Raw genomic sequence first — 10,858 nt, 5'->3', positions numbered from 1 at the left:
CGATCTCAGCTCACTGCAACCTCTGCCTCCCAGGTTCAAGCAATTCTCCTGCCTCAGCTTCCTGAGTAGCTGGGATCACAGGCACCCGCCACCATGCCAGCTAATTTTTGTGTTTTTAGTAAAGACGGGGTTTCACCATGTTGCCAAGGCTAGTCTCAACCTCCTGACCTCGTGATCCGCCCGCCTCAGCCTCCCAAAGTGCTGGGATTACAGGCGTGAGCCACTGTGCCCAGCCTGCTAATTTTTGTATTTTTAGTAGAGATGGGGGGTGTTTCACCATCTTGGCCAGGTTGGTCTCAAACTCCTGACCTCAGGTGACCCACCCACCTCGGCCTTTCAAAGTGCTGGGATTACAGGCATGAGCCACCATGCCCAGCCACAGTTTCCATATCCTGTGTTCCTCTTCCTGGAAGATTCTTCTTAGTGGTCTCAGCTTCCAAGTCCCATTCCTGAGCCAGCCACTCTTAGAACACCCGGTTCACAGGCCAGCAGGTCTTTACAGTCTAGTGTTTTCTCATTCACTGGTCGCTCTCCTGAACTCGTTCATGAAGCAAGCATAAGGTAGCCTTGGTCACTGCTGAATTTCCAGCACCCAGTATGGAGCCTCAATAACTATGTATTGAATATCAAGGTGGCCCATGGAGACTGTGGGTGGAAGAAGAACCCCTGTAGGTGCGGTGGGCGGGAGATGAGGCTTTTGCTGGTTCCAAAGGCCAGGAAGGATTTAAGACAATGGATGGGGCCAAGAAAGGGCTTTCTTTTTTTTTTTTTTTTTTGAGAGACAGGGTTGGCCAGACACAGTGGTTTCTTTTCTTTTTTTTTTTTTTTTTTAGAGAGACAGGGTTGGCCAGACACAGTGGCTCATGCCTGTAATCCCAGCACTTTGAGAGGCCGAGGCAGGTGGATCACACCTGAGGTCAGGAGTTCCAGACCAGCTTGCCCAACATGTCAAAATCCCATCTCTACTAATACAAAAAATTAGCCAGGTGTGATGGTGTGCACCTGTAATCCCAACTACTTGTGAGGCTGAGGCAGGAGAATCACTTGAACCTGGGAGGCGGAGATTGCAGTAAGCCAAGATTGTGCCACTGCACTACAGCCTGGGTGACAGAGCAAGACTCCATCTCATAAAAAAAAAGACAGGGTCCACTCCGTAGCCCAGGCTGGAGTGCAGTGGCACAATCATGACTCACTGAAGCCTAAACCTCCTGGGCTCAAGTGATCCTCCTGCTTCAGCCTCCTCACTAGCTAAGATTACAGGCACATGCCACCATGCCCAGCTGATTTTGTATTATATGTAGAGACAGGGTCTCACTATGTTACCCAGGCTGGTCTCAAACTCCTGGCTTCAAGTGATTCTCTAGCCTCAGCCTCCCAAAATATTAGGATTACAGGCGTGAGCCAGCATGCCCAGCCCAAGAGGGGGCATTCTAAGTGAGATCGCTCTGTGCCAAGGTCCTCTGCCACTTTTAACATCAATTCCCAGTTCCCAGAGTGAGTATGAAACCCGACTCTGCCATTTCCTTGTTGTGTGACCTTGGATACATTCCTTAACCTCTCCAAGCTTCATATCTTTCTCTGTAAAGTGAAAATAATAGGCCGGGCGCAGTGGCTCACGCCTGTAATCCCAGCACTTTGGGAGGCAGAGACAGGTGGATTACCTGAGGTCAGAAGTTTGAGACCAGCCTGGCCAATATGGTGAGACCTTGTCTCTACTAAAAATACAAAAACAAAAAAAATTAGCCAGGCTTGATGGTGGGCGCCTGTAATCCCAGCTACTCAGGAGGCTGAGGCAGGAGAATCGCTTGAACCCAGGAGGCGGAGGTTGCAGTGAGCTGAGATCGTGCCATCGCACTCCAGCCTGGGCAATATAGCAAGACTCCGTCTCAAATAAATAAATAAATAAAATAAATCAGGTCATGTTGTTATTATTATTTTTGTCTTTTTATTTTTTGTAGAGACAAGGTCTCGCTATTTTGCTCACGCTGGCCTAGAGGTCCTGGGCTCAAGCGATCCTCCTTCCTCAGCCTCCCAAAGTGCCGGGATTACAGGTGTGAGGCACTGCGCCCAGCCTGGCTGCTATGATGATTAGGAATAACTCTGAAGTCTATGAAGGGTGCAGCCCCTCCAGCCTAGGGGTGGGGGATATTTGCAGACACAGACTTTCTTTGAACAGACTGGGAAACTGAGGCACAGAGAGTGGAAGTGTCTTCCCAGAGGACACAGAGCACCTTGGCAGCAGAGCTGGGACCAGAGATCAGGGGAATGACCTCCTTCCACATCTCTGTGAAGAACTAAAGTCAGATGGGGGTTCTGGGCAGGGAGTGGGCCCTTTAAATCCTAAGCTCCACCTTTGCTCAGAAGAGTCTCTGGGCATTATAAAAAGGGGTGCAGCTCCCTTCTGCTCTGGGAAACGCCTGCTGCTCTTGCCCTTGCCCACGGGCCCCCAGCCCCCGCCCCTCTCCAGTGACCCACCACCCCTGCTTTGGTGCCATGCAGCTGCCACCCTTTGACATGTGGAAGGACTACTTCAACCTGAGCCAGGTGGTGTGGGCGCTGATCGCAAGTCGGGGTCAAAGGCTGGAGACCCAAGAGATTGAGGAGCCAAGTCCCGGGCCCCCGCTGGGGCAGGATCAGGGGCTGGGGGGACCAGGGGCCAACGGGGGCCTAGGCACCCTGTGCAACTTCTGCAAGCACAACGGGGAGTCCCGCCACGTCTACTCCTCACACCAGCTGAAGACACCGGACGGCGTGGTGGTGTGTCCCATCCTGAGGCACTACGTGTGTCCCGTGTGCGGGGCCACTGGTGACCAGGCCCATACGCTCAAGTACTGCCCGCTCAACGGTGGCCAGCAGTCCCTCTACCGCCGCAGCGGGCGCAACTCGGCCGGACGCAGGGTCAAGCGCTGAGGATCGTGAGATGCCCACCACCCGCACCCCGACCCTCCTTGTCCATCCCACCCAAATCCCTAAACTCTCTCTTCCAGTCACCCAGCCCTTTGGAATTTCTGGCCCCCAGAACTCCACCCTGGCTGGATCCTGAAACAGTGGAGGCTGCTGGGAGCCAGGCCAGCCCCGCCCCTTTGGACCTGTCAGCCCTCGGAGCTCTGGCCTGTGGGCGTCCAAGGGTCCTTGGTGCCGCGGGAACCCTTCCTGCGCGGCCCTGTAGCGCCCTCTGGGCCCCGGTTCATGGATCTTTTGTCCTCGTGGGGCCTGCTGGTGACAAGAGCCCTGCCCCTTCGACTTCTCTGTTCCTTGTGGAGTTCTTGGATTTTTGAACCTCCAGGATTCCACAGTGCTATCCCAAGCCAGCCCTTAGGAGACACTGAACAAGGCTGGCTGAGAAGTGCCCACTCAAGAACTTCAAGATGGGATGTCGACTTAAGACCAGCCCTCTCCACCTTCAGCCTCCTGCAGAACCACAGTGTCATCGTGGACCACGCCTGTTCATTCCTTCCCTGACATCAGTACCCATCCCTCAGGAGCGGAGTGGGACGCTGGAGAGCACCGTGTCACTGGAGGGCACCGTGTCTTCGCAGGTTCACCTGCGGATGGAGAGCCGTCGGGTGAGCTGACACCTTTCAATGCCCCCTGGTTGTTCTTCCCCTTGTTCAGCCCATTGCACCCGGCACCTGCCCCCATCCCAAAATCACCGATGGGTCCTTTCCCCCAGCGAGAAGCATATCTCTCGATCACCTCCCATCCGACCCCCCAAATCATGATAGTTGACTAAAGGACATTTTTTTTTCCTCCTGTGTTTTTCATCCTCCAACGTTCAAGTCGAGGAACCGCCGATAAGAAAGGGGTTTGAGTACCTGGATGGGAATGGCAATGGCCTAGCTTTTATTTTAGGGGCAAAGAAAAGAAGAGCCCCCGTCAGATTTTAAGTTGTTCAGTTTTTGGCACAGGGTCGGGACCCTGAGTATTGAGCTCTGGTGAATAAAAAGGTTTTCCAGTCGTCTTTGAAATGGCTGTATCTGTTTCCGTCTTTGGTTTGTTTGTGAGACACGGTCTTGTTCTGTCGCCCAGGCTGGAGTGCAGTGGCGCGATCTTGGCTCACTGCCCGGATTCAAGTGATTATCCTCCCTCAGCCTCTCAAATAGCTGGGACTACAGGTGCTCCCCACCACGCCTGGCTAATTTTTTTTTTTTTTTTTTTTTTTTTTTTGAGATGGAGTTTTGCTGTTGTCGCCCAGGCTGGAGTGCAATGACGCGATCTCGGCTCACTACAACCTCCGCCTCTTGGGTTCAAGTGATTCTCCTGCCTCTCAGCCTCCCGAGTAGCTGGATTATAGACATGCACCACCACGTCTGGCCATTTTTGTATTTTTAGTAGAGACGGGGTGACCGAGTAGGCGGGACTACAGGTGCACGCCACCACACCCAGGTAATTTTTATTTTTGGTTTTTGTTTTTTCTGTTTTGAGACGGAGTTTCGTTCTTGTTGCCCAGGATGGAGTGCCAATGGTGTGGTCTCGGCTCACTGCACCATTGAACCTCCCGGGTTCAAGCGATTCTCCTGCCTCAGCTTCCCAAGTAGCTGGGATTACAGGAGCCCACCACCACGCCTGGCTAATTTTTTTTTTTTTTCTTGTATTATTAGTAGAGATGGGGTTTCACCATTTTGGCCAGGCTGGACTCGAACTCCTGACCTCAGGTGATCCGCCCACCTCGGTCTCTCAAAGTGCTGGGATTGCAGGCATGAGCCACTGCGCCTGGACTTTTTTGTTTGTTTGTTTGAGATGGAGTCTCGCTCTGTCGCCCAGGCTGGAGTGCCGTAGCCCGATATCAGCTCACTGTAACCTCTGCCTCCTGGGTTCAAGCGATTCTCCTGCCTCAGGCTCCAGAGTGCCTCACACTCGGCTAATTTTATATATATATATATATATATAAAAAACATATATATATAACATATATAATATATATATAACATATATAATATATATAAAACATATATAAAACATATAATATATATAACATATATAACACATATATATGACACATATATATATGTTTTTAGTGGAGATGGGGCTTCACCATGTTGGCCAGGCTGGTCTCGAACTCCTGACCTCAGGTGATCTGCCCTTCTCGGCCTCCCAAAGTGCTGGGATTACAACGTGAGCCACTGCGTCCAGCCTCTGTTTCCATCCTCTCATCTGGCTTTGTCCTCAGTGGCTGCAGGAAGGAGCAGGTAGCTGCATTGGCCAGACCCAACACGGGGAAGCCGGAGGCAGGACAAGAAAGGGCTTTGGGTTCCCCTTCCAGCCGGCCCCTGATACATCTGCCACCTATGAACTGGCTCTCAAATTCCTCCCGTGCCTCCGCCTTGATCCCTGTTCCCTTTTCATGTCATGTCTATGGGTTTCTCTGGCCCTGTGAACCCTCGGGATCTTCCAGGACCTGCTTTTTGGTAGTTCTTAAACTTTGAGCTCCCAGACCCCATTGGCGAGGTGTTGAAAATTATGGTCCCTGCCCTGCGCAGTGGCTCACGCCTGTAATCCCAACACTCTGAGAGGCAGAGGTGGGAGAATCACTTGAGACCATGAATTTGAGACTAGCCTGGGCAATATAGTGAGACCCCGTTTCTACAAAAAATACAAAACAATAGTCAGGCATGCTGGAGTCTTGCTTTGTTGCCCAAGCTGGTCTCGAACACTTGGCTTCAAGCGATCCTCCCATGCCTGTTAGGATTACAGGCGTGAGCCACCACGCCCGGCTCATTTCCCTTGTTGTAAACCACTCAGTTTGCAGTACCTTGTCATGACAGCTACAGGAAAGGAATGCACTGGGGCTCTGGGGAGGCATCCAGGGAGTCTGGACTAAAGTAGGTGCTGTGTCAAAGTCTGGCCTGGAGCCCGTGAGAAGGCTGCATGCGGAGAGTTATGGGAAAAGGGACAGAGAGCTTTGCAGGTGTGGACAGGTCGAGGCCAGATGCAGGACAGCTGGTCATTCTCCTGCATCTGCCCCGTTCCTGCAGTTACCTCTCATGAACCAGAGACCAGACAGGCAGGCAGATGCACAGCACACAGGGCAGCCTCCTGGGCTCAGAGGAGATACACAGGGGCAGAGTGGGCATGCAGGGGCCACTGGAGACTTGTGCATGGCACCCGTGTGCATCAGACACCATCTCGCCCACCCCTGAGGAAATCAGAGAAGACAGCAGCGAGACTCCATGCAGAAAAGCAAATGCTTCAGAACGGCCTCTTCCCTCCAGCACCACTTTGGGCTTAGGAGAGAGAGTAGGGGAATAGTTCTACACCCACAAAGAACCAGGGAAGGAAAATTAGATCCACTAAGGATAGACCTAGAGCCTCACAGAGTCCCCAATGTGCCCTGAAGTATATAAGGCCAAGGCTTTATCTCTGCACCTCACACTCCCACAGTGGCCAAGAGTGCCTACCACTGTATTGGTCTCTGAAACTGGATTTGTGCACACGTGGGGTTCCAGGGGTTCTGGTGAGTGGTGACCATAGATGAGAGCCGATTTCCAATGCTAACCAGTATTTGGCCCGTTCTAGAGAATTTTATACAAAGGAAGGGAAAAGATTGCACTTTTTTTTTTTTTTTTTTTTTTTTTTGAGACAGAGTCTCTCTCTCTCACCCAGGCTGGAGTGCAGTGGCACCATCTCGGCTCACTGCAACATCCACCTCCCGAGTTCAAGCAATTCTCCTGCCTGCCCAGCTTACCAAGTAACTGGGACTACAGGCATGCGCCACCACCACGCCCGGCTAATTTTTGTATTTTTAGTAGAGATGGGGTTTCACCATGTTGCCCAGGCTGGTCTCAAACTCCTGACCTCAAATGATCTACCTGCCTAGGCCTCCCAAAATGCTGGGATTACAAGAGTGAGCCACTGCACCCGGCCAAGATCGCACTATTAACAAAAGTCTTTATTTTTAATTTGTACTAAGAATGTTGAGAGATCATTTTTAGGTTTATCATTCAGTTTCTCCTTCTCTCTGCCCTCCCGCAAAAAGTCTTGCCCAGGCTGGAATGCAGTGGAGTGGTCATAGCTCACAGCAGCCTCAAACTCCCGGCCTCAAACAATCCTCCCTCCTAGGCCTCACAAAGTGCTGGCATTACACGCATGAGCCACTGTGCCCGATCCAGATTCTCTCTTAACGGTCTCTCCATCTGTCGTTTTTGCCTTCTTCCTCTGCCCTCCTTCCTTTCTCCTTTCTCGCTCCCCACGTTCCTTCCTTCCTTCCCTTCTTTCCTTCCCTCCTTCTTATCCAGTCCAAAACAGAAATCTCACATTCATTAGGAAATCCTCTTGGCTCTAGCTTCAACATCCATCCCAAATCTGACCATCTCTTCTCCAGCACACTACCTTCCAATGCCCCACCACCTCTCACCCAGAGTACTGCAGTCACCTCCTCAATGATCTTCCTGCTTCTACTCTCAACCCCTAAGGGTATATTTTCAGGCTGGGCACAGTGGCTCATTCCTGTAATCCCAGCCCTTTGGGAGGCCGAGGCAGGTGGATCACTTGAGGCCAGGAGTTCAAGACCAGCCTGGTCAACATGGCGAAACCCCGTCTCTGCTAAAAATAAAAAATTAGCCAGGCATGATGGTGCACACCTGTAATCCCAGCTACCCGGGAGGCTGAGGCACAAGAATCTTTGAGCCTGGGAGGCGCAGTTTGCAGTGAGCCGAGAAGACGGCACTGCACTCCATCCTGAGCAACAGAGGGAGACTGTCTCAAAAAAAAAAAAAAAAAAGTATATTTTATTTTCTTTCTCTTTTTTTTTTTTTTTTTTGAGATGGAGTCTCGCTCAGTCTCCCAGGCTGGAATGCAGTAGCATGATCTCGGCCCACTGCAACCTCCATCTCCCAGGTTCAAGCAAGTCTCCTGCCTCAGGCTCCCCAGTAGCTGGGATTCCAGGTGACCGCTATCACGCCTGGCTAATTTTTGTATTTTTAGTAGAGACGGGGTTTTGCCATGTTGACCAGGCTGGTCTCAAACTCCTGACCTCAAGTGACCTACCTGCCTCAGCCTCCCAAAGTGTTGGGATTACAGGCGTGAGCCACTGTGCCCAGCCAAGAGTATATTTTCAAAACCCAACAAAAGTGATCCCATTAAAACACAAGCCAGCTCACCTCCCTCCTCTGCTCAGAGCCCTCCTGTGGTCACTGTCTCACTCCAACTAAAAGCCAAAATCCTCATCTCAGCCCACAAGGCCCCACACAATCTGCCTCTCACCCAAGTCTGGCTCTTTTCCTACCCTCTCCCATTTGCTCAGTCTTCTCCAGCCACTTTGGCCTCTAAACTGTTCCCCAAACACTTCTGGAACATTCTGGCCTCGGGGCCTTTGCACTCACCCTTCCGGCTCCTTGGACAGCTCTTGGCCCAGATACCCACATGGCTTACTCTGCCACTTCCCACAAGCCTTTGCTCAAAGGCCACCTTCTCCCCGAGGCCTTCCCACCCACATATTCCTAATCCCTCCACCCCATCTCTACTTTTCTTTCCTCCTTAGCACTTACCACCACCTAACATGCCACATGGCTGAGTTGTTTATTATGTCTCTGGTTGCAATGGTCAGTTTCACATGTCAGCTTGTCTAGACCGCTGTCCCCAGTCATTCAGTCAAATATGAATCCAGCTGTTGCTGTGAAGATATCTCACAGATGTGATTAAAGACTATAATTAGTTTACCTTAAGGAAGGAAATTTATCCTAGATAATCTGAGGGGGCGGTGGCTCATACCTGTAATCCCAGCACTTTGGGAGGCCAAGGCAGGTGGATCCCCTGAAGTCAGGAGTTCAAGACCAGACTGGCCAACATAGTGAAACCCTGTCTCTACTAAAAATACAAAAATCAGCCAGGCGTGGTAGCATGCACCTGTAGTCCCAGCTACTTGGAAGGCAGGAGAGTCGCTTGAACCCAGGAGGCGGAGGTTGCAGTAAGCCGAGATCGCACCACTGCACTCCGGCCTGGGTGACAGAGTGAGACTCTGTCTCAAGTAATAATAATAATAGGCCAGTGCAGTGGCTCAAGCCTGTAATCCCAACACTTTGGGAGGCCGAGGCAGGCGGATCACCTGAGGTCAGGAGTTCGAGACCAGTCTGGCCAACATGGTGAAACCCTGTCTCTACTAAAAATACAACAAAATTAGCTGGGCGTGGTGGTGGGCGCCTGTAGTCCCAGCTACTCGGGAGGCTGAGGCAGGAGAATTGCTTGAACTGGGGCAGCGGAGGTTGGCAGTGAGCCAAAATCGTGCCACTGAACTCCAACCTGGGCGACAGAGCAAGACTCCGTCTCTATAAATAATAATAATAATCTAAGTGGGCCTGCTGCAATCAGTCAAAAGGTTTTCAGAGCAGAGCCGAAGCCTCCCTGAGGAAATTCCGCCTGTAGACAGTGGCTTCAGTTCATGCCCAAAGCTCCAGCCTGCACTTTCCGATGGTGCCCTGTGTATGGATTTTGAAGTTGCTTAGCCAGCCCTACAATCCTGTAAGCTAATTCCTTGCAACAGATCACTTCATACATACCCCCTGCTGGCTCTGTTCCTCTGTGTTATCCCTGATTGACGAAGTGAGCTACTTCCTGTCCATCCACCATCCCCAGCTAGAAAGGAAGCTCTGAGAGTGGAGTTCAGTATTTTATTCACTGCTGTATCCCAGGTGCCTATGGCAGCACCTTTTTTTTTCTTTTTTTTGAGACAGAGTTTCGCTCTTGTTGCCCGGCTAGAGTGCAGTGGCACCATCTCAGCTCACTGCAATCTCCGCTCTGGTTCAAGCGATTCTCCTGCCTCCACCTCCCAAGTAGCTGGGATTATAGGCGTGCACCACCACACCTGGCTAATTGTGTATTTTTAGTAGAGACGGGGATTCACCATGTTGGCCAGGCTGGTCTCGAACTCCTGACCTCATCATCCACCCGCCTCAGCCTCCCAAAGTGCTGGGATTACAGGCATGAGCCACCATGCCTGGCCACTTTTTTTTTTTTAAGACAGGGTATCAGCCAGTGCAGTGGCTCGCACTTGTAATCCCAGCATTTTGGGAGGCTGAGGCCATAGGATCACTTGAGCCCAGGAGTTCAAAACCAACCTGGGTGATGTAGCAGGACCTCGTCTCTATCTTTTAAATTAAAAAAAAAAAAGAAAGAAAAGAAAAGACAAGACAGAGGCTCGCTCTGTCGTCCAGGCTGGAGTGCAGTGGCAAGATAATAGCTCGCTGCAGCCTGAACTCCTGGCCTCAAGCAATCCTCCTACCTCAGCCTCCCAAAGTGCTGGGATTACAGGCATGAGCAACCAGGCCCAGCCCTAGGGCAGCACTTAATATGCTTGTTGCGTCCATTTCTTTCAGCATTAAAACAACACAACACAAAACAAAAATTTAGCTTCCACTCCGCCTCTGCCTCCAGCCCTCTTCCACATACCTGATGGGTTCCTGGATGCTCTTCCTCATTCCCCAAACCTTCCCAGGCCTTTCATACCCACCACATCCCAAAACACTTCAGCATCTTACCCCTACATCTGCTACCCCTCAAGTCCCCATCTTGGGCGGCCCTACCATGTAATGCACCCTGTCTCCAGGGCCAGAGATCTAGGCTTTTTCCCTCACCCCTCACAGCCCATCAGGTTCCAAGTCGTGTCCATTCTTCCTCCTAAATATCTCTCCTTGCAACTTCCTAAGTATTTTCCTGGACTCACTAATGGGTCAAGATTCACAGTTTTGGCTGGACTCAGTGGCTCATGCCTGTAATCCCAACACCCTTGGAGGCTGAGGCCTCTCAGAGGATTGCTCAAGCCCAGGAATTTGGGACCAGCCTAGGCAACACAGTGGGATCTTGTCTCTACAAAAAATTTTAAAACTTAGCCGGGCATGGTGGTGTGTGCCTGTAGTTCCAGCTA

General features: G+C 51.3%; 1 protein-coding gene across 1 annotated transcript; it reads left to right on the top strand.

Moving 5' to 3' along the window:
* The first annotated feature begins 2,408 nt into the window (after positions 1–2,408).
* Positions 2,409–4,073, top strand: NANOS2 (nanos C2HC-type zinc finger 2). Its single transcript, XM_002829431.4, has one exon. The coding sequence runs from the start codon at positions 2,494–2,496 to the stop codon at positions 2,908–2,910; it is 417 nt and encodes a 138-aa protein (XP_002829477.1). The 5' UTR covers positions 2,409–2,493; the 3' UTR covers positions 2,911–4,073.
* The last annotated feature ends 6,785 nt before the right edge of the window (positions 4,074–10,858 follow it).

Source organism: Pongo abelii, chromosome 20, assembly GCF_028885655.2.
Source record: "Pongo abelii isolate AG06213 chromosome 20, NHGRI_mPonAbe1-v2.0_pri, whole genome shotgun sequence".
NCBI lineage: Eukaryota > Metazoa > Chordata > Mammalia > Primates > Hominidae > Pongo > Pongo abelii.
This window is presented reverse-complemented; position numbering and strand designations above follow the sequence as displayed.

Excerpts from the sequence above, each read along its gene's own strand:
- NANOS2 (XM_002829431.4), top strand. The coding sequence starts at position 2,494 with ATGCAGCTGCCACCCTTTGACATGTGGAAGGACTACTTCAACCTGAGC.